General features: G+C 36.9%; 1 protein-coding gene across 1 annotated transcript; it reads left to right on the top strand.

Annotated features, from left to right (window-relative positions):
- The first annotated feature begins 5,280 nt into the window (after positions 1 to 5,280).
- On the top strand, positions 5,281 to 25,538 carry SEC22B (SEC22 homolog B, vesicle trafficking protein). Its single transcript, XM_065888717.1, has 5 exons — positions 5,281 to 5,496; positions 13,939 to 14,048; positions 16,902 to 17,062; positions 18,644 to 18,790; positions 24,703 to 25,538. Exons 1-5 carry the CDS (start codon positions 5,422 to 5,424, stop codon positions 24,855 to 24,857), a joined length of 648 nt encoding a protein of 215 aa, XP_065744789.1. The 5' UTR covers positions 5,281 to 5,421; the 3' UTR covers positions 24,858 to 25,538.
- The last annotated feature ends 1,124 nt before the right edge of the window (positions 25,539 to 26,662 follow it).

Here is a 26,662-nt window from a genome sequence, read left to right as displayed (position 1 = left end):
GAGGAGACTAGTAAAAAAGGCATGTATCATACAAAATTTAAAAAATTCAAATCCTCCACAAAATGTATATTGTAATACAACCTCTTCCCAGCTAAAGGCTAGCAGAGAGAGAACAGCTGGAAGTCTATGATCTCCAGCCATTAAACTAGAGGGAACCAAAGGTGCTAAGATCACTTCTCTCCCCTGCTAGGGCCTAGGTCCTTCTCTGTGTAGGGCTGTATCCAGTAATAGGTGAGTATTTTTGAGAAGATGCTGGCCTCAGTGCAGGTACATTCTAGTTTGCTCTCTCTGTGTGGTAAAGAGTCTGACTGCCTCTTTAGCAAAGACCTGCTGTTTCTAAGCTAGATAGGTAAGTCTGCCTAATTCTGGGGTAAAATGTTAGTAAGGCCTTTGAGTCATCACAGATCTAAATCCATGCTCCCCACTTAGTTTGATCAGTAGTAAAAGTAGTATTATTATTTCTATGTTTGGTTCCTATGTCTATTTCCCAATTTGATATCAACTTATAAGAGGAAGAAAGGATTGTTGTCTTGATACCCTAAAACTCCAACCCAAAGCTGGCATTGTCATGTCCTCAAAAAGCAACAGGTTGCATAAATAGCAGATTTTTTAAAAAGGAATTGCTTCTGGGATTTTGGTTATCATCTGCCTAAGGGCTCCAAAGGAGGTAAGCCTCCTTCGAGAAATGGCACATAGACCTTTGGGTCTGACTGTCAGATTCCCAGAACCAGAGGATCATACTCCCTAACAAAGTAGGGAGAAAAAGGTCCCATATCAGACAGTGATGGAGTGAAAGGATGGGCTAGGGAGCTGGGGGAGGATGACCACAAGAGACAGATTAACAAAAATTGCGTCTTTGGAAAGGACAGAATTTACCACAAAGAAGAAATGGCAGTAAGTTAGGTTGTTCCCCATTTAGTCACATTTAATGTCATATTGGATTAGGTTTTATGGCACGTAGAGCCAAGTAAGTCAGGCTAATAATTTTTTTTAATAAGGAAGGATAACAAAGATTAGTAATAACTGAAAGATCTGACCCTTAAGATTGTAAAGAAAATCACTCAGAAAGAAAGTTGTTCACTCGTTTCTGAAATACCAGTATGGGTAGAAGAGAGTAAAGAAGCAGGAGCTGAAGGACTATAAAAGGAGGAAGCTAAACAACACTTGAAGTTGTTGAGACAACGGCAGCTACAATCAGGAAATTGTCATGGCTGCTAGGAACAACTCAAGCCACTTGGACTCCACAGAAAGGGAATAGGGCTGCAGGTCTGAGGGGACAAGCTGGGTAGACACTCAGGGGGAAAAAAAAAAAAAGAAAGAACTACCCAAGGCTTTTATTATTCCAGACTGAGTGGTGGGAAAGCAATGGAGATGGAGGTGGGTTGGGTGATAATGGGAGACAGAACCAGGTCTCTGTTAGAAAAATGTAACCTCTACCAGCAAACAACATGTTCCTTTTGTTCACCTTTGTATAACCCAGTGCCTGCTATTCCTAGCCAATTGAACAATAAATATTTGTTGAATAACTAACTGGATGAATGTAGAGAATGGTGATGGATGTGTCTTCACTTAGTATAGACCTCTTTTCTTGCAGACCTCTTCTCTTAAGCGAGTGTTCAGTCTGGAGGTGGATATGGGCCACAGGTTGCTGGGACTGTTATTTATTCATCTTCGTCACCTATCTCAGTGTCTGGCATATAATTAGGCACTCAAGAATTGTTTAAAAATAAATGGAGGGGCTTCCCTGGTGGCGCAGTGGTTGAGGGTCCGCCTGCCGATGCAGGGGACACGGGTTCGTGACCCGGTCCAGGAAGATCCCACATGCCGCGGAGCGGCTGGGCCCGTGAGCCATGGCCGCTGAGCCTGCGCGTCTGGAGCCTGTGTTCCACAACGGAGAGGCCACAACAGTGAGAGGCCCGCGTACCACAAAAAAAAAAAAAAATGGACACAAGCCTCTAATTATTGCTTCCTTTGATCCCACTTCTAAAATCTCTGCAACCTTGTGACTCTGCTTTAATGGAAAGTATCATTCTGTTTCAGCAGCTTAAGTTGATTTAGATGTGTGTTTTACTCAGTTTCTTTGATAAGTGTTAAGTTTTACCTTTTTTATCCTAGTAAAATTTAGTACAGTATCAACTGTGAATTATGCTGTACACATATGCTATACAACTAATAAAGTATTGTCTCAATCCATGCGCATGCCATTCATTCATTTTTTCAATAAACATTAATTGAGCATTTGCTAGGTTCCAGGAACAGGATACTAGACTCTGGGGAAAAAGAAATGACTACCGTTTCTGCTCTGAAAAGATTTAGAGGCTAACAGAGAAAGAAAGAAACATGTTAAAAATTTCTTTTAAATTCAATAGAATATTTTAGATGCTATCAAAACTACTCCAACTATCCTCACAACCCCACCTTCTCAAACTCCAAGGGATGGGCCGCGGTCTCTGCCTGGCTTTCCTGACAAAGTAGGGAAACTGGACAAACACGATGAAAGACAGTTTCATGAGGTAGTTTCTAGAAGGCAGGGAGAAGTTTTGCTAAGCCTCGATATTTGAAGTGGGTCTCTAAGGTAGTAATTACTTTAAATAGGGGCTTTCACATTACTTACAATGTGCACTTTGTTCGTTTTTCCTCCTTCCTCCCCCAAATCTTTACTTTCACTTTAATGTCTGGACCAAGTCTGTGAACGAACTGAAGACTGAACAAGACACATTTCTGCTTTCACGGAGCTCTCATTGTAAGAAGGTTCAGTCAGGCATGATAATTCAAAATAATCACCAGCACTGACAGCATCACTACGTGCACCTGCGTCGCTGCTTCCAAACCACGTCAGGACCTCCGTGGAGAAGCGCGTTCTACGCGAGGCGGAAGGGCGGACGCTACGGTGGAAGGCGGGGCCGTTCTGGTGTTCCTGGAGGTAGCCAATGGCCACCTGGAAGGCGGAGATTTTGAAACTGACTGGCATGGGAACCGACCAATCATAAGCTAAGTTGAATGAATTGCTGAGGCGGAACCCGAAGAGTTTTGGCGCTGTTTGGTAGGAGGTGCTGTCTGAAGAGAGGCAGCTTAGAGAAGGTGCTTTTTACTAAACTGAAAGAAAATGTTTCAATTTTTAAATAACCGGTCAGCCATACTAGCGCATATGTCTGGATAGCAGCCCAGATATAGTGGCTATCTATTTTTTTGTCTGCCAAGAGCCTCACCTCCTAAGAAATGCTTTTTTTCATTTTTGCAATTATGTAATTCAAACAAGCTGCTGTTTACTTGTAGACCTCTTCTCTGAAGCGACAGTGTTTGGTCTGGGGATTGTTACGGGCCACAGGTTGCTGGGACTGTTATTTATTCATCTTCGTCACCTAGCTCAGTGTCTGGCATTTAATTAGGCACTCAAGAATTGTTTAAAAATAAATGGACACAAGCCTCTAACTATTGCTTCCTTTGATCTCACTTGTAAAATCTCTACTCTTCTGACTCTGCTTTAATGCAAAGTCTCATTCTGTTTTATCTGCTTAATTTGATTTAGATATATGTGCTTTACTCGGTTTCTTTGATAAGTTGTTAAGAATTTGCTGTTAGCTCTGATATTCAAATTTCTGTTTACCTTTCTTCCCCCCCCCCCCCCAGTACAACGTTTACAAGCTCCAAGATTCTTGAATTTGACCCATTTCACAGTGCTGTTGTCAGGTTTCAGGCAAACAATGGGCCTTGGGAAGAGCCTAGATTCAGGAACTGGAAAGAGGCTGGGATTCTTGCTCCAAATTTGCATTCTCTCTCTGCTTCTCTCATCCACATAGCCATACTCTCAGTTAAAATACTTGTATTATTAATTTCTCATTACTGGAATTGTTGCACCAGAGGCTGAGTGACCATAATTTGAGACATTGGTAGAAGACATGTCCTTGTTGACTGGTTGGAAGGGAAGTTAGATCAGGTTACATCTGTGAGCTATTCTAAATGTAAGATATGATTTTACCAGCTTAGGCTCCCATATACACGAAGATTGCTTTCTGTTTTACTTTCTCACTGTCTCTGTTAATAGCACCATCAGTTTTTTTGTCTTGTCTGTATCCCAGTCCTTCATCTTTTGTGTGGAGTCAATCATTAGGCCTTCCTCCCAAAATCCTCTCCAGAAATAATACTAGTTTTCTCCTAGTACATGTAGAGTTGTAGAAAAGGTAACAAAAGCATGAGCTCTTTAACCTATCGTTAAATGTTAAGACAGAGTCATATCAGGATTAAGAGCATAGGTTTTGGAGTTCAGCCTCAGCTCAAATCCTGTTCCCATTACTACTAGCTGTGTCACCTTAGAAAAATTACTCTCTGAGGCATTTTCTCCGATTCAAAGTGGGGACCTAATATTAAATAACATTGCTGAGTTGTTTGGTTAAATAACTAGTACCCATAAAGCATTTAGCAGTGTTTCTATTAATGCAAACACCAATTAGTGCTTAATAAGGTGTAGTTACTGGTATAAATAATAAAATACAACATTTATATAGCTTCTTTTTTAGTTTACAAAATGTGTGCACCTACACTTTCTTGCTAAATAATCACAAATATCCTGAGAGGCAGATAATATTCTCATTCTAGAGATAGGGACACCAAAGAAAAAAGATGATAACACTTCCTCAAGTGGAATTGTCTAGAGGTTGCTCTGATAGGGAGTGAATGCAGTTACTGGAAGTTTTGCAAGGCTGTCTACCTATCACCATACATCCCAGCTTTTGGAAGGGTGACTGAGCTAGGTGATTTCTGAGGTCCTGTAACTTGGTCATTTATTCACACATGCAATTAATATTTTTTTTACCAGAAACTGTTCAAGGACCTGGGGATACAGCATAAACAAGCAAAACACCCCAAAACAACATATACACTCACACACACAGACAAAAATCTCTGCCTAGAAATATACAAATACAGAAAATATTTTGTACAGGATATACAATATAAAAAATAAAATATGAAAATATCGGTATATAGCTTGTCAGTTTTTTCATATTCCTTCATCTAAGTACCCATTAATTCCCACCCTCATTCCCAGCCCTCTCCCCAAGCTTAAAGTGTCAGAAACTAGAAAATTCTATTTCAGTTTGTGTGCCATGCCCTCTCACGCGTCAAGGCTTATTCGAAGCTGGAAATCCAGAAAAGTGGGCGGGGCCTTGGAAGTTTCTGAAGGTGGAAGGAGAGACGGCGGAACTTGTGTGCGGTAGCTGTGGTTCTCGGTGGGAAGCCAATTCTGAGGACCGGTAGTGGAGAGCTCTGGAGCTTGTTTCCGGCCACCTCAGCGGGAATCGGAGACGCGAGCAGTTGGGTCTTTGGGAACTGAGGTAGAGGCATAACTGTTGTCGCGGCGGAGCAAGTCAAGACGCACCTACGGCCGTCCGGGCCAGTGTTGAGTTTCCGTAGCCTGTGAAGATGGTGTTGCTCACGATGATCGCCCGAGTGGCGGACGGGCTCCCGTTGGCCGCCTCGATGCAGGAGGACGAACAGGTGAGCTGCTAGATCCCCGGGACCCCAAGTTCCTGTTAGAGCGCTGTGCTCTCAGCACGGGATTCCTCCTTAGGACGCGGGAGACCCTTATGGCCTCCCAGGCGTTTCTGACCCCTCTGAAGTGCTTTTCCTCTTTCGGCAGTGGAAAAGAATAAGTCTTGTTAGAATAAATCTCTGTTAGAATAAATCTTGCCTGAAGGCGGAGGTAGATTTTTGTGTTACCTGTTTCTTTTTAGAAAAACTCTCTGGAGAAGGGATAGGTTTGGCTGATTGTGATTATCCAGTGTTCTGTAATTCTTTAGGGACTTTGTTAAAATTCAAGATTTCTTTCTTTCTTTCTTTTTTTTTTTTTTTTGCTGTTAATAAGGCTGACTGACAGGTCCTGGGAAAAATCAGCTCCTAAGTCCACTTTTCGTAGCACCTGATCCTTGACCTAGTTTACTGACATCTAGTGAAAGCAGATGAGGTATTATTGCGACATGTATGCACCTGTTTGAAGTTCAGTACAGTACCTTCTTTCAAAGTTATGCCCAATTCCCACCTCCAATAAGCCTTACTAAATTTCTGTTGTTAGAATTATAACCCTTGTGTTATATTCCTGTAATGCTTTGTACCTTTATTTTACAATTTTGCCTTTGTCTTTCAAAGTTTCCTAGCAGGCAAGTGAGAAATCTTAGTCATCTATGTGTTTCCCACAGCTTTTACAATAGCAGCCTTGTGCTAGTAGGTGCTCAAAAATGTTGTGTTGATTAAAAAAACAAAACAAAACCTCTAGATAGCTTGAGAGGAAGAGGCTTTGTGCCTTAAAATCACAAGGCAAATTTCTGGTGTGAGACAAGTTCCTGGAGCAAGGTCAGGAAGTTCCTGAAGAAAGGAGGCTGAGAATGAAATTTATATAATTTATTTAAAGTGTTCAACTTTATCTTACTTTATCATACAACCCAAGTAATGTAATTAAAAAAAAAAACCTCAAGGCCTAAAAAAAGATGAATATTTTGCACATGTTTTTGAACTTTTCATTCATATATTCATGAAAAAAGAAACCTCATTAAACACATCAGATGTGCCAAGCATGGTGTTAATGCAGGGGTTTGGGGAACATAGTCCCTACTTTCATGGAGCTTACAGTTTAGTGGAGAAACCAGATAACTAACAATTATAATGTAGTGTAAGTGCTATGGAATAGGAAGAAGTTTCTGTGGTTGAACGTGCAAAAGGTATCTAAATTGATTTTTGGACCTCAGGAAAGTGTTCCCAGAAGAAATGACATCTAAGCCAACAGTAGTGTCTCCTAATTAGGAAAGCTTCTATTTGGTTATATGCCTTTTTAGGTTTGATTTGGAAATATGTTTACTTTCACTTCTAGGAGAGTAATGATACAGATTGTGAAGTTGCTAAGTTGTTTAGCAGGTCATGCTAAGTGAAATATTTTCTATTTATTCCACAAGACAAAGTCTAAGTTGAGATAAAATTTGAAAAATATAGCATACCCTGAATTTTCCATTGTGAAATATTTTTCTCTTGTCCAATGTTAAACATTTTCCAGGACTGTGCAGAAGGAGTGAAATTGTTATAATGAATGCAGGAATATGATTTGAAACAAGGGAGATGGTGTGGGGGAAATTTTCCTTGAAGGATATGTAGTTTGATTAAGAAGTAGTTTTCCCAAAGGGACAGAAATCTGGTCAGTTTTCCAACTATTGCTTTGAATTCCAGTGTGGGCAAAGAATATAAATTGGATTTGAAAGTCCATATATCAGTAGGCTCTTATTCTCTGCCTTCATACTTTATTGAAAAAATTAGTTGATTTACTACTGTGTGTTTCTTAATTCCAAATTAGGTATCAGTTTACCAAGATGGGTTGCTTTGTTTAATTGACAAGGAAAGATATTTTACACAGAAATATTTTTGTGATTGTAATTCCATAGTGATTTCCTTTAGGAATTTTGACTTTGAATGATAACGTCTTTCCAAACCTTTTAATATCTGCAAAAATATGAATCTTTGACTTATTTTTACTATTATAATAGTATACAGAACATTTATAGAGTGCCTACTACATACCAACCATTGTGTTAAGCCTGTTAAATGCATGATTTCATTCAATCTTCATACCAACTATTAGGATAGGTACTGTTATTATCCCCATTTATAGATAAGGAATCTCTGAGGCTAAGAGAGCATAGGTCTCTTGTTTAAAGTCGCACAGCTAATAAGTAGCACAACAGAATTTTTCACCAGAGTTCCTCCCTGCCTCCTTTTTTTCCCTTCCTTCCTTCCCTGTTAACCTACAACCACTATGTTAGTTCCAGGTACATAACATAGTGATTTGATAGTTCTTTCATCAGGGTTTTTTAACTTCGGCACTGTTGACATTTTGGAATGGATAATTCTTTGTTGTGGGAAAACTGTCCTGTGCATTGTAGGATGTCTAGCAGCATCCTTGGCCTCTACACCTTATATGCCACCATATAAGGTGTAGTTGTGACACCACCCTCCGTCTAGTTGTGACAACCAAAAATATTTCCTGACATTGCTGCCTGTCTCCTGCGGGGAGGAGGGGCAAAATCACCCCGGTTGAGAACCACTGTTTTGGTTTAAAAAAAATTTTTTTTGATTAAGATACAGTTGATTCACAGTATTATATAAGTTTGAGATGTACAACATAGTGATCCACAATTGTTAAAGGTTATGCTCCTTTATAGTTATACACGTTTATAATTACTATAAAATATTGGCTGTATTCCCTGTGCTGTACAATATATCCTTGTAGCTTATTTATTTTATACATAGTAGTTTGTACCTCTTAATCCCCTACCCCTAGCATGCCCCTCTTCCCTTCCCTCTCCCCACTGGTAACAACTAGTTTGTTCTTTTTAATCAATATCTGTTTGATTCTACACTACAAGCTTAGTACCTAACTGCTTCACTTGTTCTAAGACATTTTAGTAATGTATTTACTTCTTAGGAGTCTGGAAATAACTTTGTAAGAAGTGGATATCTTGATCAAATAGTTTTATAGTTAAGTACCCTAATTGTTCGGGCCAAATAATTCAATGTATTCTTCCAATTATTTACATTGATAACAGATACCATATCTTAGGTGGTTACTAGATGCTAGTCCTTGTACAAACTGTCTTCTCACTGGAGATGAACAATTACTCAAATAATACAATAAAGCGTTAAAAAAAATAGCTACAGAGTATCTTATGCACTGTTTCCTCTGTGCTATAACTAGAAATGTAGGCTTAAGACAGGTAGACAGATGAACTTTTCTTTTCCAACCTAGACTCTCTGATATTCTATCTATTTCTTCCTTTCTGATGTATTTCTCCTTTTTAGATGTTTGCAATTTCTTTATCTACCTTTCTGTTCTACCTCAAAATGAACCATGTTCTCTTCAGGTGTTAGATATAACTGAGTACAGGGCAGAGAACTCCCAAGAAGCAGATAGTCTTTTGTACAGTTAAACTGGCGCACTCGCCCAATCATTGAGGGTTGATTAATCACCTTACTGTTATTGCTGTTAGAAGAAAATGGTTGGTTCTTGGTGCCCCTGGCCTTTGATCTATAGAGTTCAACAGGAATTTACAAATGATAAGAGCTTAGCTAAACATTCTTATAAAGGCAAAAGATGACACTTGATACAACTACTTGTTCAGCAGTCATAGGTGACAGCAATAAAAAGGATTGTGGTTGTGTGGCAATTTACTACCCTGTACCTCCTGCATTTTGTATACAGAACCACATCCTAAATATACTGATGATCTCAAATTAGTTTCAGAATTTGTGTAGACATTCACATCTACTTCATTATTGGATTGCTAACAGCTGTCTTCATTATGCTGTATATAAGTTTCATCAAGTCTGTTCTAGATGAAGTAGAAAACAGAATTAGGACATCTAATCTAACTATTTTTAGGTAGACTGGCTGACTGTGAGCCCTTTGTGACTGTAATCTTAAAAGTGAACCTAGGATTTATCTGTAAAGCCATGATTATGTTGTTATGTGAGATCTAGATCAGAGCTGCCATATGGTTTCTTGAGCATTTCCTATGAATTAGATTTAATATTAAATAGTAAGATATCACCTAGAAGGTGGATCTACCATTGCTGAAGCAATTTTAATTATACAGGTGATATAGCATGCTTAGGAGCAGGGGCTTCAGAGCTAGACTGCCTGGGTTCAAATCCTAGCCCCTCCCCTTATCGGCCCCAAGTCCTAACTAATATTGTTCAAATCCTAGCCCCTCCCCTTATTGGCCCCAAGTCCTAATATTGTGGGTGCAAATACGCAGTAAATAGGAATGGATGAATGAATAATTTTCCCATTATAAAATTAATTTCTGATTATTGTAGAAAATTCAGTAAATATGTACAAACAAAAGGATCAAAAAGTTAATGGTGGTTTTTTTTTTACCATTAAAAGTAGTGGTAAAATTAAGTAATCCCTACTTAAATTATATCCACTTGATGTCTAACCTTAATCTTTGTGTGTGTGTTTAAAATCAAATAATCGGTAATACTGTTCCACCTAATTTTTTTCACTTAGTGTATAATGAATATCTTCTCATATCATTAAATATTACACAGCATCATTTTAATGGCTCTGTAGTATTCCATTATATAAATATATACCATATGTTATTTTTTTTAACATCTTAATTGGAGTATAATTGCTTTACAGTGTTGTGTTAGAAGATGTGGAATTGTTGGATAAAACATTACACAAAACTTTTAAATTTCTAATACATATTGTCAAAATAACTACCAGGAAGATTGTGCCAGCATCGTGTTGCCAGGAATGGTAATGCCAACTGAACCAGCATTGTAAAATGTTGGTTGGCGTGCTGTAATTCCTATGTAGATATGTCCCCAGTGTTATACATTGGCAGTCACTGCTTTGTTCATTGTAAATTCCTGAAATTGTAGCATGCTTTTGGCCATAGTTTCTTGTAGTTCGTACAGTTGTTTGTCTCTTTCTCTCAGATTGCAGTAATATTTACAGTGCCTCTTATAAAGTCAAAGGATTTGTGCTAATCTTCATTTCACTGACAGTTTTTTGCCATTTCTTTTTTTCTTAATTGAAGTGTAGTTGGTTTACTATATTATGTTAGTTTCACACTTAGAATATAGTAATTCAATATTTTTATAGATTGTACTTCATTTTAAAGTTGTTATAAAATATTGGCTATATTCCCTGTGCCGCACAATATATCCATGTAGCTTTTTTATTTTATACATAGTAGTTTGTACCTCTTAATCCCCCCTACTGCTGTCTTGCCCCTCTTCCCTCCCCTCTTCTTACTGGTAGCCACTAGTTTGTTCTCTATATCTGCGAGTCTGTTTCTGATTTGTTATATTCATTCATTTGTTTTATTTTTTAGATTCCACCTATAAGTGATAACATACAGTATTTGTCTTTTTCTGACTTATTTCACTAAGCATAATACCCTCTAGGTTCATCCATGTTGTTGCAAATGGTAGAATTTCATTCTTTTTATTTGTCATGTATTTATTTAACTAGTTCCTTTAAGGTGCTCACCTGCCTTTAGCTGTCAAAAAACTTATAATTAACATTTATGGTTGTGGTTATTTTATGAATACCTCTGAGACACTGATTTAATTGATTTGGGGGTGGAGATTGGGCAGGAGTAGTTTTTTTAAGAATTCTAGGTGCGCGTCCCTGGTGGCGCAGTGGTTGAGAGTCCGCCTGCCGATGCAGGGGACACGGATTCATGCCCCGGTCTGGGAAGATCCCACATGCCGCGGAGCGGTTGGACCTGTGAGCCATGGCCGCCGAGCCTGCACGTCTGGAGCCTGTGCTCCGCAACGGGAGAGGCCACAACAGTGAGAGGCCTGTGTACCGCAAAAAAAAAAAAAAAAGAATTCTAGGTGATTCTTGTGTGAAGCCAAGGTTGAAAATCATTGGTCTGTGTTGGTATTATTTCTTGGCACTTTAGTAGTGTCTCCAACTTTGTTTGCATCCCTTTAATCTACTGTTGTGGGGTCAGATATGAGAATATATCTGAGATTATATATCAGATATATTCTCTGGGGTCGGAATGCCACATAACAACATTGGTGAAGCCAACAGATTGACAAGTACCACTCAAATTTAGGAACATAGGATATTGTTATTCACTCTCCCCAACTGGCTGACCAGTCACGAGAAAAACAATATATAGATTAGCAATACTGTTTAATATGATAATGTTAATATATGTTATAATGTTAATTATTACAAAGTATTGTTAATATATAACAATATACATATACATGTTAATGTAGGAGTATTTCTCAAGTGAACAGCCTTATAACAAATCGTTGCCATAAAAACAGTGTTAAACTACAAATTGATTCTTCTAGTGGTCTCTGCCTAACTCCCCTGGCTCACCTCATGCTTAGTTACTTCCTTATTTATATTGAAATTTCCAGTTCACCATTTAATGTTTTTATTTTATTTTGAGTTATAATTGACATATAACATTATATTAGTTTCAGATGTACAACATAGTGATTCAATATTTGTAGACACTGTGAAATGATCACCACAATAAGTCTAGTTACCCTCCATCATGAAAAAATAGTTACGAAAATTTTTATTCTTGTTTCTTCTTGGGATGAGGACATTTAAGTTTTACTGTCTTAACAACTTTCAAATAATGCAATACAGTATTATTAACTATAGTCACCATGCTGTACATTATATCCTCATGACTTATTTTATAACTAGAAGTTTGTGCTTTTTGATTCCCTTCACCCATTTCACCCACTCCCCCACCCACCTCCCCTCTGGCAGTCACCAGTCCATTCTCTATCTATGAGCTTGTTTTTTGAGCAGGATTCCAGTCTTTTTTAATGGCTGAATAGTATTTCATTGTGTATATATACCACATCTTCTTTATCCATTTGTCTGTTGATGAACACTTGATTATTTCCATATCTTGGCTATTGTAAATAATGCTGCAGTGAGCATAGGATGCATATATCTTTTTAAATTAGTGTTTCGTTTTCTTCAGATAAATACCCAGAAGTGGAATTGCTGGATCATGTCATAGTTCTATTCTTAACTTTTTGAGGAACCTCCATACTGTTTTCCATTGTGGCTGCACCCATTTACATTCCCACCAACAGTTCACAAGAGTTCCCTTTTCTCCACATCCTCACCAACACTTGTTATTTCTTGTCTTTTTGATAATAGCCATTCTAACAGGAGTGAGGTGGTATCTCATTGTGGTTTTGATTTGCACTTCCAGTTCACTATTTTAAATATAGCTTAGAATCCTATACTTATACATTTGTTTATCTGCCAGTTACACGATTTTATCATTGCTTCCTTGAATGATTTTACTCTCAGCTCAGTGGTTCACCATCTGGAATTTTAAGTTTCACTTTGTACTTTCTCATAGTTATACCGTAGGTCCAATCCCTAGGAGAACCTTGTGTAAACACTTTTCTATTTAAACATTTAGTTATTAAACATCTACCAAGGAGAGACAGTGTTAGATCTTTCAATTCAAACTAAATAATCCAAAATAAAATAATTCCTCCCCATCACATGGCAAAAGTTATTTGTTTGTTTCCCCCAGTATGTGGATGAATAAATAATGTATATTTGCTTCCCATTCTTCATGCACTTCTTTTCCATTTTGGATCTAGTAGGTTATTGAGGTATGATTTTCTCCTTTTGAAATGACATTGCTGTTTCACCCAGTAGACTTCTTCCTCTCTTTAAAAAATATTGTAAAATCATTTAGAAATTGTTTAGGAAAATATTGCCTGTAACTCTATCATCCAAATGTTATTATTTTCATTTTTGTATGAACATACCCCTTGCTACCCAGACTTTTGCTATCCAAACTCAGGAACCAAATAGATTTATTTAGTAAAGGATATTGGACTTTCCAATCTCTGTCCTTGCTCTTATTCATTTTTACCTAATTGCAGTTATAGTGTTCATAATAATTTGCAGTCATGGGTGCACACAGTTTTGCTTAAATGCTCAATACTGTAACACTTTATGGAAGATTTTGCTTGATATTTCAGCACAAAAATGAGATGATTCATTCAGTCTGTTGTTCCCAGGACTTTCCCCTGAGTATGGAACATGTTGTACAGTTCTCTGCCAGTAACTGTGCAAGTGAAATGGGTTAGGAGGAGGGCACTGACCTAATAGTGGAAAGAACACTGGATTGAAAGAGTGCCTTAAAGAGTACACTTTTGCTTTTTAGCAAATAACTATTGTGACTTTGTTGAAAAACTCGGGATTTGGTCCTCCTTTTTTCTCTAAAATAGGCCACTTTTATTTTGTTAAAATAAATCTTACTAACCTGTAAATGAAGGACTGTATTCACATAGTGTCCTCAAAATATGATGCTTCTCACAAATTGGTACTGCTTTTTTGGTGGAAAATTCTTAAATGAAGGTGTCTTCTTTCAGTCTGGCCGGGACCTTCAACAGTACCAGAGTCAGGCTAAGCAACTCTTTCGAAAATTGAATGAACAGTCCCCTACCAGATGCACCTTGGAAGCTGGTGCCATGACTTTTCAGTGAGTATAGTCCTGATTTCTTTGTGATTATTTAAATATGAATTACAGTAAATACAAGTAACACCTGATAAGAATGGGAACTTTTTAAAAAGTAAAGGTAACTTTAAAAATATAGTCGCTCCATGGAAGCAACTTTCCTGGCTCTAATTCTGCAAAACTGAAATCTTGGTTTCTTTATTCAATTTCCATACAATAATTCAACCTGTTATCCTGTGTCTAGTAAATGCTATACATATCATGCAGTAATAGGTAACTTTTGCTTTGGGAGCTTCTTGGAGCCAGACACATGTAGGTTAGTACCCTTGCTCAAACATTTACTGACAATGTAACCTTGAGCAACTCACATGTACTTCTCTGGGCCTCAGTTTCCTCTATAAAATAGGGAATAATAGTTTTGTGAGGATTATGAGAGAATCCATGTATATCACTTAACATCTTAGTCTGGCACAAGGAGAATAGTCAATAAGTGTTAGTTTTTATTTAGAAAAAAGAAAATTATAAAAGATAATTTAAGGGCATCTAATCAGTGGTTATAGACAATGCATACAGCTGAGAGAGGGATCAAAGCAACTTTATTGGATTTAGATTATCTACAAATAATTGGTATTAAATGTTTAATACATGTCAAGTTTGAAACTGATAAAACAGGAAGAATTAAACAAGAAAAGAGAGGGCAAGAAGATCAGGTGAAAGTAAAAAAGAATAAGCTAAATAATCCTTACTATGTTAGGAACGCAGATACCAAGATAATATAGACCTGGGAAGAACCTGCTCTGTTTAACTCAAACAAACAAACCCTTTACTCATCAAGAACAAGCAAACAAGTATAAAGAATCAAAACCAAAACAAAACCCTGGCCTATTGGTTAATAAAGTAGTGAATATTAAGTTTTGTAAGGTATTTCAATATCAAAAAATATTAGAGGCACTTCATTATATAGTATTTTTATCTCTACCATGGGTTAGGAACAAAAAAGATGTAGGAAAGATCTCATGGAATTGAAGAGAGATTTTCTTCTGCTTGGTTCTTTATAATCTCATCTCTTCCTTTATTTCCATCCAAGAACTGTTTATTAAAGATTTATTCTTTGTCAGACAGTGTATTAAGTCTTGCCTGTAATGTTTTACCTTATCCTCTTATTAGCAGAGAGAGACATATACACAAACAACTATACTGTAATACCTTAGGACAAGAAGTGCTGTAGAGCAGAGAGAAGGAAGCAATAAATTCCCATTTATAGAGAGTAAGTTTCAGGAAAGGGGAAGGAGGGAGGGAGAATAGAGAGAAATTTCACAGAAAAAATTATAGTAGAATTGAGCATATGAAAATGAACAAGGTTTCTCCAGGTACATAAAAGAATATTATAGTTAGAAAAAAACAATATAAGCAGAAGTCCACGAGCATGTGAAAGAACCTAGCTTATTGGAGAACAACACGTTGTTCGGTGTGTTAGGATATATGATGGAAAGCAGCCTACACTTGTTTTGGAGGGCTCTGAATACTATACCACGGTGTATGATTTTATTTTGTAGGTAGTAGGGAACCTCTAGAGTTTTTAAGCAATATCATATTTACTTTTTAGGAATAAAGCTAGTGGTTTAGAAGATGGTCTAGAAGGCAAGGAGACCAGTTAATTTAGGTGCCCAAGCAAGAAATAGGACAGCAGTATTATTATTATTGTTATTATTGTTGTTGTTATTATTTTAAAGGGCATGAGAGATCATATAATATAATAGACTATAAACTATGCTCTGTGGAGTCATAGGATGCCTTAGGAAGGACATAGAAAGGACAGGGGTGGGGGTATGTGTAATGCTTTGGGCCCTTAAACTCCTACTTAAGCTAAAGAACTTCTTCTCATTTTATTTGCTGTACATATTAGTCTTCTGGATATAATTTTTGCTGTAATAAAGAGTACTATGGCTAAAAAGTTTGAATACCACTGAGTAACCTAACCTCTTTCCAAAACTATCTCAGACATGTAGTCATATAGCCTCTTCCAGACTGCCAGGGAGCTCACTCTCACAAGAGGAGTCAGTTCTGTTATTGAACAATTTGCAGTCAATACAGAGTTCTCCTATCCTGGAAATTCGGGAATATTATTAGTCCTGAGATTCTTTTCTGTACCCAGTAAATATTGTGACATTAACTTCCAACTTTTAAGTATCCACAAAAATTTCCAATTCCACTATTTTTCTTATAGCTGGAAGAAATTTAAATGTGTATATACTTGTTTACCACACATCATCAAAGGGTAGATGGAGTCACAACTCCGAGTTTTCAAGAAAAAGTCTTATGTATTAAGATATTTTAGTTGAAGAATTATGTAATTAATAAATATGTCTAAATACTCCTTTTGGAATATACTTCTAATAATGGGAAGATGTTTGCTTTCTGATTCCAGTGATTTTTGGTTTGAAATTGACTTTCTGATTTAGTTAGCCTCAAAGGGCTTGGGCTAGAATATTTTTAAAAGTTTGTGTAGGGGGCTTCCCTGGTGGCGCAGTGGTTGAGAGTCCGCCTGCTGATGCAGGGGACACGGGTTCGTGCCCCGGTCCGGGAAGATCCCACATGCCGCGGAGCGGCTGGGCCCGTGAGCCATGGACGCTGAGCCTGCGCGTCCGGAGCCGCAAAAAAAAAAAAAAAAAAAAGTTTGTGTAGGGAATTCCCTGGTGGTCCACACTTTCACTGCCAAGGGCCCAGGTTCAATCCCTGGATGGGGAACTGAGATCCCATAAGCTGTGTGGCATGGCCAAAAAACAAGGTTTGTATGGCACTGAAAGTCTATTTCAGATTGTTGGAGGTGTTGTTAATCTACAAACAACTTTTTCTTGCTTTTTTTTGTCTCTGCAGCTACATTATTGAACAGGGGGTGTGTTATTTGGTTCTGTGTGAAGCTGCCTTCCCTAAAAAGTTGGCTTTTGCCTACCTAGAAGATTTACATTCAGAGTTTGATGAACAGCATGGGAAGAAGGTGCCAACTGTGTCTAGACCCTATTCCTTTATTGAGTTCGGTAAGTTTTTGCACATCACCTCTCTATCAAGGGAGTAGTCGATATGCAGAAGCTATTGATATAATTTTGACACTTTTTAAATTTTTATGCTTACCTACTGAAGTTTTGGATTATCCCTCCTAGTCCATGTCTTTTGTCCTTTTGAATGAATGAGGCTTCCTTCTCATAAGTAATTTTCTCTGATCTTTTGATTTTTTCCTCATAGAACTTGTTGCCCTTTGCTCTTTTTTGTTATTTAGTTTGATTCTTCATTTGGGTAAAAAAACTGTGTCTAAAGATCTAGATTGACATGTAATAACTGAGTTCTTTTTTCCCCCAACCCAACCTCCTCACCTCCCCCGCCACACACACACTCACATACTCACAGTGAGACTCATTTTATGGAAATCAGAGTTTGGAAATCAGAAGGAATGGTGAACGAGATCCTCTAATTTAAGTACTAGAGGATATATGGTATTGGGGCATAACATTTACTACACGCAGAAGTAGTGAGCATGGGTGTCCATATTTGTATAAGAATTATAGAAAGACTCATTACTGGTCAGATCTGGTAAAGTATCTGATGGCAATAGATCAAAGGAAATGGCCTTTAAGTAGAGGAAGTGAGAACAAGTATGATTAGACTACATCACTGACATTTTTAGTTAAAAAAAAATTGGTTTTACTATCTCTGAATTTCTGAAGTGTTTTGAGTTTGCTAGATAAATGGGTCCTCTTGCTTTTTAGAAATAAAGAAATCTAGCAAAGCATTCCAGTGTTTCAAAACTATAAGCTCTCCAAGTGCTAATTTTTATAATGTCTGGTTTTGCAAATTTTATTTTTGTAGACAATAGCGGTTCAGTAAACCCAATAAAAAAAATAAGACTGCTGTATCAAGGTCACACAGGAAATAGTTGGTATACTCAAATAAGCTTAAAGGATTTATATACAGAGATATGAATGGGTTATAGATGAACTGTAAGGTACAGTAACCTGAGACCAGTAGCATGGTAATTGTTATCATCTCTAAGCCTGAATGGATAAGAGAAAGCAGTTTCTGGAACTAGGAAGGAGAAAATTTATGGAAAAGGCCCATTTGAGAGGAGCAGTAACTTTTGGTGGAGGTATACTGCCAGCCCAAGATGACTTCTCAGGGAGGAGCTAGGGGAATAAATACTTTGATATCACTATCCACTCCCCTTCTTCCGTACTCTTGGGGCTCCCCCATTGGCTGAACCTAACTGGAAGCTAGAGGGCAAGGAACCCATTGATGTAATCCATGCAGGTCAGCTTCCTGCAGATCTAGAGGCAAATGAAGGGTATCAAGCACACACATCTTAAGATTTTTTCTAAAAGTTGAAAATATAATCTTTAATAATCATTCTTTTCATAGTTTTGCATTATATAGACATTGGCAAAACTGAATGAGCATGCAGTTTTGTAGTAGTATTTTGGGAAACGCCTGTCCCATTGATACTCATTCAAAAGCTTGGTTAATCACGAACAGTTGTAGATCCAGGAGAAACTCAGAATTTACTCTTTCCTACTTCTTTGATGGACACGAAAGAAGTTGTTAACAGTCACTTTTCTTCATCATTCTAGATACCTACATTCAGAAAACCAAGAAGCTTTACATTGACAGTCGTGCTCGGAGAAACCTAGGCTCCATCAACACTGAATTGCAAGATGTGCAGAGGATCATGGTGGCCAATATTGAAGAAGTACTACAACGGGGAGAAGCACTCTCAGGTCTCTAAAAGCAGTATGAGTCTTATGAATAAGTGGCTCTTATTCCATAGGCAAGGATAGCTTATTTGGGAGTACCTTTTATGCTGTCAGATTCTATCTAGTACTGTTAAGAATTCATCTTTCAAAAATGGATTACATTGCAAGCTTCCAATATATATGTTTCTTCCTAGTGTGGTTAGTTTCTATTGAGTTGGAACAATGTAGTCTCATTCCATATCAGAAGCAATTACTGTTTCCAAGATATTTACACAGTTAAATCAATATTTACAGAAACACTTAAGGGAAATGAAAAGAAGAATGAGAGGAAATTGTCAAAGATTTATTGCAGTAGTTTGCTGAGTAGCCACTTTGGGAGACTTTACTGCTGACAGATCGAATGTTATAAAATGCCATTTTCATCAAGGCATTCCTCTGCTGAAAAACTTTTAAAACCTGTGACTACATGATAAGGTCTAGTCTCATCTCAACTTACTTTTCACTCATTCAGTCATTATTAACTGAGTACTTGTAATGTGCAAGGCACTGTGTTCTCTGTAATGGAAGATAAGTAGATTGCAAATGTCTCTCATTCTCCCTAGTTCACAAACATTCTGCCTCAGCCAGGTCAGTGTCCTCATCATCCTGGACCTTCTTTAGGATCTAGATAAGAACTGCCTCTTTAAAAAAGCCTTACCTGATCCTTATATCCCACAATGCATTAATCTCTTTTGTCCTTCCAATTCTTAAAGCACTTACATATGTAATGTTTTTTAGCACATAATGTGTTATATGTATGTACTAATTTACCTAAAAATATGTATGTTTACTTAATGCTTAAATGTTACTTAAATGTTTAATGTGAGCATATACTTTTTTTTTTTACATCTTTATTGGAGTATAATTGCTTTACAGTGGTGTGTTAGTTGCTGCTTTATAACAAAGTGAATCAGTTATACATATACATATGTTCCCATATCTCTTCCCTCTTGCGTCTCCCTCCCTCCCACCCTGCCTATCCCACTCCTCTAGGTGGTCACAAAGCACCGAGCTGATCTCCCTGTGCTATAAGGCTGCTTCCCACTAGCTATCTACCTTACGTTTGGTAGTGTATATATGTCCATGCCACTCTCTCACTTTGTCACAGTTTACCCTTCCCCCTCCCCATATCCTCAGGTCTGTTCTCTAGTAAGTCTGTGTCTTTATTCCCATCTTACCCCTAGGTTCCTCATGACATTATTTTTTTCTTAGATTCCATATATATGTGTTAGCATACAGTATTTGTCTTTCTCTTTCTGACTTACTTCACTCTGTATAAGAGACTCTAGGTCCATCCACCTCACTACAAATAACTCAATTTCGTTTCTTTTTATGGCTGAGTAATATTCCATTGTATATATGTGCCACATCTTCTTTATCCATTCATCCAATGATGGACACTTAGGTTGTTTCCATCTCCTGGCTATTGTAAATAGAGCTGCAATGAACATTTTGGTACATGACTCTTTTGGAATTATGGTTTTCTCAGGGTATATGCCCAGTAGTGGGATTGCTGGGTCATATGGCAGTTCTATTTGTAGTTTTTAAGGAACCTCCACACTGTTCTCCATAGCAGCTGTACCAATTCACATTCCCACCAGCAGTGCAATAGTGTTCCCTTTTCTCCACACCTGCTCCAGCATTTATTGTTTGTAGATTTTTTGATGATGGCCATTCTGACTGGTGTGAGTTGATATCTCATTGTAGTTTTGATTTGCATTTCTCTAATGATTAATGATGTTGAGCATTCTCTCTAACGATTAGTGATGTTGAGCATTCTCTCGTGTGTTTGTTGGCAGTCTGTATATCTTCTTTGGAGAAATGTCTATTTAGGTCTTCTGCCCATTTTTGGATTGGATTGTTTGTTTTTTTGTTATTGAGCTGCATGAGCTGGTTGTAAATTTTGGAGATTAATCCTTTGTCAGTTGCTTCATTTGCAAATATTTTCTCCCATTCTGCAGGTTGTCTTTTGGTCTTGTTTATGGTTTCCTTTGCTGTGCAAAAGCTTTGCAGTTTCATTAGGTCCCATTTGTTTATTTTTGTTTTTATTTCCATGTCTCTAGGAGGTGGGTCAAAAAGGATCTTGCTGTGATTTATGTCATAGAGTGTTCTGCCTATGTTTTCCTCTAAGAGTTTGATAGTTCCTGGCCTTACCTCTAGGTCTTTAATCCATTTTGAGCTTATTTTTGTGTATGGTGTTAGGGAGTGTTCTAATCTCATACTTTTGCATGTACCTGTCCAGTTTTCCCAGCACCACTTATTGAAGAGGCTGTCCTTTCTCCACTGTACATTCTTTCCTCCTTTATCAAAGATAAGGTGACCATATGTGCATGGGTTTATCTCTGGGCTTTCTATCCTGTTGCATTCATCTATCTTTCTGTTTTTGTGCCAGTACCATACTGTCTTGATTACTGTAGCTTTGTAGTATAGTCTGAAGTCAGGGAGCCTGATTCCTCCAGCTCCGTTTTTCATTCTCAAGATTGCTTTGGCTATTCAGGGTCTTTTGTGTTTCCATACACATTGTGAAATTTTTTGTTCTAGTTCTGTGAAAAATGCCAGTGGTAGTTTGATAGGGATTGCATTGAATTTGTACATTGCTTTGGGTAGTAGAGTCATTTTCACAATGTTGATTCTTCCAATCCAAGAACATGGTATATCTCTCCATCTATTTGTATCATCTTTAATTTCTTTCATCAGTGTCTTATAATTTTCTGCATACAGGTCTTTTGTCTCCTTAGGTAGCTTTATTCCTAGATATTTTATTCTTTTTGTTGCAGTGGTAAATGAGAGTGTTTTGTTGATTTCACTTTCAGATTTTTCATCATTAGTGTAGAGGAATGCCAGAGATTTCTGTGCATTAATTTTGTATCCTGCTACTTTACCAAATTCATTGATTAGCTCTAGTAGTTTTCTGGTAGCATCTTTAGGATTCTCTATGTATAGTATCATGTCATCTGCAAACAGTGACAGCTTTACTTCTTCTTTTCCGATTTGGATTCCTTTTACTTCCTTTTCTTCTCTAATTGCTGTGGCTAAAACTTCCAAAACTATGTTGAATAAGAGTGGTGAGAGTGGGCAACCTTGTCTTGTTCCTGATCTTAGTGGAAATGCTTTCAGTTTTTCATCATTGAGGACTATGTTGGCTGTGGGTTTGTCATATACTTTTTAAAAGTAGTATTTATGTGTTTCATATCTATTTCATATACTTCTTTTATTTCTTTCACAGTAATCATCACAAGTAGTTTCCTTAATGTGTATTTTTTGAATTCAGCCTTGTTACATATTCATGAATAATGGGTTTTCCTTTATTATGAATTGCAGATTTTAACCTTTATGTCTGTAGTCAGCAGTTGTCCCAGCATATAGCTTCAAACTCTTTAAACATCAGATGTTGGATTTGTGAGTCTGTGTAAATTTTCATCATTACAGACTCACAGGTTCTATTTGGGATAAAGTAAACCAGCACAGGAATTTTTCTTAAATCCAAAATTTATATACTGGTCAATTTATCAAAAGTGTAACGGATATTCTTCTAGTGATTTGCTGATTGCTACAAAGCTGATATGCTGATTAAAAAAGAAGTACAGTTCTACCCTTAAATAACTTCATGTGATTGGGAAGATAAAAAAGATTGTTACAGAGTAATTTATAGATAGTATAAGGGAACAAACATCAGTTGAACACTTACATTGTGCTAGGCAATATGGTAGGGGGACTTTACATATATCTTAGTTATTCTTTAGAGTAATCCCATGTGAAGTGGGTGATATCAAACTGGTTTCACAGATAAAGAAGCAAAGACTCAGAAAAGTAGCTTACTATAAAAGTTACACTGCTAGTACCTGGCAGAATTTGTTGGCTTTTGGAGTCCTTGTCCATCTTCAATGAATGACAGTTTTAAATCATTATGTATAGATCTGTAGACAATAAGAGCTATAAAAATGTAGACGGAAGTAGATAAATGAACAGGAAAGATTTCTTGAGTTTTGATAGATCAGGAAGGAGTGAAGAGTGGTATTTTAAGAGGAAGAAAAAGCATATGCTGAACAGAGCGTATATGAAGACAGTGGAAAGATTAGGCCACCTCAGAAAATGTTCTCTTCCTCTTTAAGCTTCTGTATAATGAGTCCATCTTTTACACCTTTTTCTCCTTCTAAGTTTTAAAGTTTTAGAGCTAATCAACTTTGCATTTATGACCCAAGAATAGTTCCTGTGGGTTCTTTTAACAAGATCAAATTATGCCTTTTTTACTGCCTAAATATACCTGTTTCTTTTAAGCCATATGTTTTATTTTTTATCCAAAGATGTCACCCTATTAGACTGTAAATTCCACAAATATAGAGATCATGTATGTTTTGATCATAATTGTATCCTCTAGCACTTCTCATGGTGCCCTATAACATGAATATTTGCTAAATGACTTCTCCAAGCAATAACTTTGTCTTTATGAAACTATGTGTTTCCAGATGTTCCAGTGTAAAGGAATTCTCTTAACTATTAATTATTTCATATGACCTAATATTTATTTCTTTGCCCAGTTATTCTCAGCAGATTTAGATTCATGTAGCAAATATTTATTGATTGATTTTTCACTGTATTTTTCACTGACTGTATGCCAGATCACATTCTAGGCACTGGGAATATAGTAATAAACATAGTAGTATTTAAAAACCTCTGTCCAATGGATTGTACATTCTAGTAGACTGGCTGGAAAGATTCCTTGCAGCATTGTCATGGCTATTTCTCATCCCTTAACTGTTTTTTTGCACTAGGTGCTTTTCTTACAGGACAAGTTCTAATTTGGAAATGGCTGGCATGCCTGTGTTATTAAGTAATGCCACATTTCTCAATCAAAACCAGTCTCTATTAAGCAACTCCAAATATTCCAAAAGCATTCTCCAAGGAAGAACAAATAAATTCAGATTGCAATATAGTTTTTCAAAATTTTAAAGAAGTAAAAAGTTTTATTAGAATTTATTTATGCCAAACTGAGAGTTTGTTTTTATTATTAAAAATATGCCATATATTTTAAGCCCAGTCTAGCTTGTGTATATCTGACTATTTCTCTAAGTGCTCAGTTAACAATTAAAAGAAGATACTGATATTACAAATGTCCTTATAGGAAAAAAGAAAAACTTTGCCTAAGATTCTGAAAAGCTTAATTTAGTAGATATTGATGGTTTTCTAGCACCTGTGACTGTATTTTCATTATAATACAGCTTTCCTACATCTGTTAAAATATAATTTCTGATAGCTTTATCTTCATAATAATAGTCTTTACTATGTGGAAAGTTTTAGAAATTTGGTAGCAGTCACCACTGAGATATAGCTTAATACTCAGTGTCTGGTTCTTTGAATTTTCTGGTTACCTGCATCTTTTATCTTACCTGGATTATCATTTGTCAAAATATGAGCAAATATGATTTAGACCATTAAGAGATTATGAAGATAGTTATGGTCAGCTAACATTTGTCAAGTGTTTACTGTATGTAGGCATTGTGCTCACTTTACAGGCATCCTATGATATGTTTATTGTTACTATATAATCCCTATTTTTATAGACAAAAGAAGCTGGGTCTTAGAGAGGCTGAGTTGACCAATACCATGTGACTGGTACAGCTAAGATTTGAACCAGGGTCTGAGGCCAGAGCCTGCATACAGCCTCAAGAATTTGAACATAAATTGATCTGATAATTTTAAAATGCATTATAGATTTTACAGTGCTTCAGGATCACGAGTTAATCAGTGTATGCAACCTTACCCTTAAAATAAAAGTGATAATTTAAGCTTCATGGTTTGAAATAGTGCCACTCATTTTGGTTATTTTTATGTCTTAATACATTTGATAAAATACTTTAAGGGACTAATTAATGTTATCCTTTTTTCCTTTTTGACAGCATTGGATTCGAAGGCTAACAATTTGTCCAGTCTGTCCAAGAAATACCGCCAGGATGCGAAGTACTTGAACATGCGTTCCACTTACGCCAAACTTGCAGCAGTAGCTGTATTTTTCATCATGTTAATAGTGTATGTGAGATTCTGGTGGCTGTGAAGTAGTGAATCCAGTCACTGGCAAGGAAGAACCTAGAACCCAGCAGGTGTATGTTTTCAGGAAGCTGAGCTCACAGAGATGCGTATTAGAATCCAAGTGGAACTTCTGCCTCTAAAGACCTTGCAAGGAAAGACATGTCCTGAAAATGAAAGATTACGCCTCATTTAATGAAGCTTAGCCCTATGTAGAAAGTGTCTTTTGGGGGCAGAGGCTTTCTCTGGGTGCTAAGCCATATATGTTAGGGAACAGTAGATTGTTTTATTTGTTTATTTCCCTCCCAGTGTTTTACATTTTTAAAACAGCACTGACTGGGCATTCTCATCTCTAATGGACTCGTCAGTGAGGTTTGGCTTAACCAACCTGTACTAGCAACAGTCTGAAATCCCTTCAGAGAAGGCAGCCCTTTGGAAAGTTTTTGGACTCTGTTTAATCAACATTCCGTTTGTTGGTGACACTTGTGATTTTTCAGGAATCTGAGCTGTTGATGGCCTTTTAAACAAGACTCCAGTATGTGAAGGTTAATTGCTGTGCTGCAAGAGATCCTGTCTATTGGCCCCTGTAGGAAGTTAACCTTTGTTGTTTTCCATTTATGATGTTTTGCTTATTGCACAATTGCTTTAGGGTTAAATGAATTATATTGATGCCTTGAAATTATAGCACTCCGTGATTAAGAAGCTAAAATGTTTTCTGTCATTTACTCCTTAAAAGACTTAAATGTTTTGTTTGGGACATTCTTAATTTTATTTTTCCGCATCTGGTTTATATTAATCTAAGAGTGAATGTAGCATACTGATAGCCAGAGGCCCCTGACTTAGTGACAAAGAGAGGCCGGCTCATGACTACAGCTTTGTCCTGCCCTTTTCTCACTTTTTCTCCACTACGATTTTCCCCACTCTTCCTCCTGCCACAATTTGCTAACATTTTTTAAATTCCTCTATGTCCAATAGTTTCATGTCCCTCTCAGGATATCCCCAAATTTCAAAATGGAAAATATTCAGTTGCGTAGTTGATTAAATTGAAATTTTTCAGAGCAACTACTCAAACTACTAAACACATTTATCTGAGAAAATCTGAGAGCACCTTGTATCTGCTTCAGTTATGTAATTCTCTGAGAATATTCCAGAAATAGCTAACTCATTTACAGTAGCTTCTATTAACAAATAAAAGTACCTATGATTTTTCCCTTTTTTGCTCAGGGATAATGGGAATTTCCTTTTACCTTCTGAGGTAGAATTTTTTTAAATGGGGAGAATAGGCCTTTTAAATATTGCCACAAGGGTCTACAATATAACCTATAATTACTACACATACTGCAAACATTTCTTTAAATTGTACAGGAAAATGAGCCTACTTCTTAAAATCTTTGGAAAGAACTTTAACCAGTAAGCAATTTTATAACTCAGGATCATCAAACCTACTGTTCTGATTCCTGATAGAGAAAAAAAATTCTATTTCTTTAAAACAAGGCAAGGAGAAATGCTTATTTTATTCCTGATAATTTACAGAACTAGAATAAAATTTTTTCTTTCCATTTTGGACCTATGTCTGCCAATTGGAGTTTTGTGCATGAAATAAGAAGTTACTTTTTATAGTGAATAAGTGCTTTGAAGTCCCTAAAAGTCTTATCCTAAGTAATGATATTGGTAATAAAAGCCTTTGAAAGGCTGAAAACCTAAGTATTGGTACCATAGCACTTGGTACTTCTGTAGGAGTGGAGAGTGGCAGCTCGTTGAGAGTTGCATGCTGCAACCAAGTAGTCAGCAATGAAATAAATACTTCTAGAATGTTCCCTGTAGTGTGAAGTT

The sequence above is a fragment of the Phocoena phocoena genome, chromosome 1 (genome assembly GCF_963924675.1).
Source record: "Phocoena phocoena chromosome 1, mPhoPho1.1, whole genome shotgun sequence".
Lineage (NCBI taxonomy): Eukaryota > Metazoa > Chordata > Mammalia > Artiodactyla > Phocoenidae > Phocoena > Phocoena phocoena.
This window is presented reverse-complemented; position numbering and strand designations above follow the sequence as displayed.

Bases quoted from the DNA above. Each gene is read 5' to 3' on its own strand.
- SEC22B (XM_065888717.1), top strand. From the start codon at position 5,422: ATGGTGTTGCTCACGATGATCGCCCGAGTGGCGGACGGGCTCCCGTTG. The intron at 14,049-16,901 runs GTGAGTATAGTC...TTGTCTCTGCAG, and splicing joins GCTGGTGCCATGACTTTTCA to CTACATTATTGAACAGGGGG. The intron at 17,063-18,643 runs GTAAGTTTTTGC...TCATCATTCTAG, and splicing joins CTATTCCTTTATTGAGTTCG to ATACCTACATTCAGAAAACC.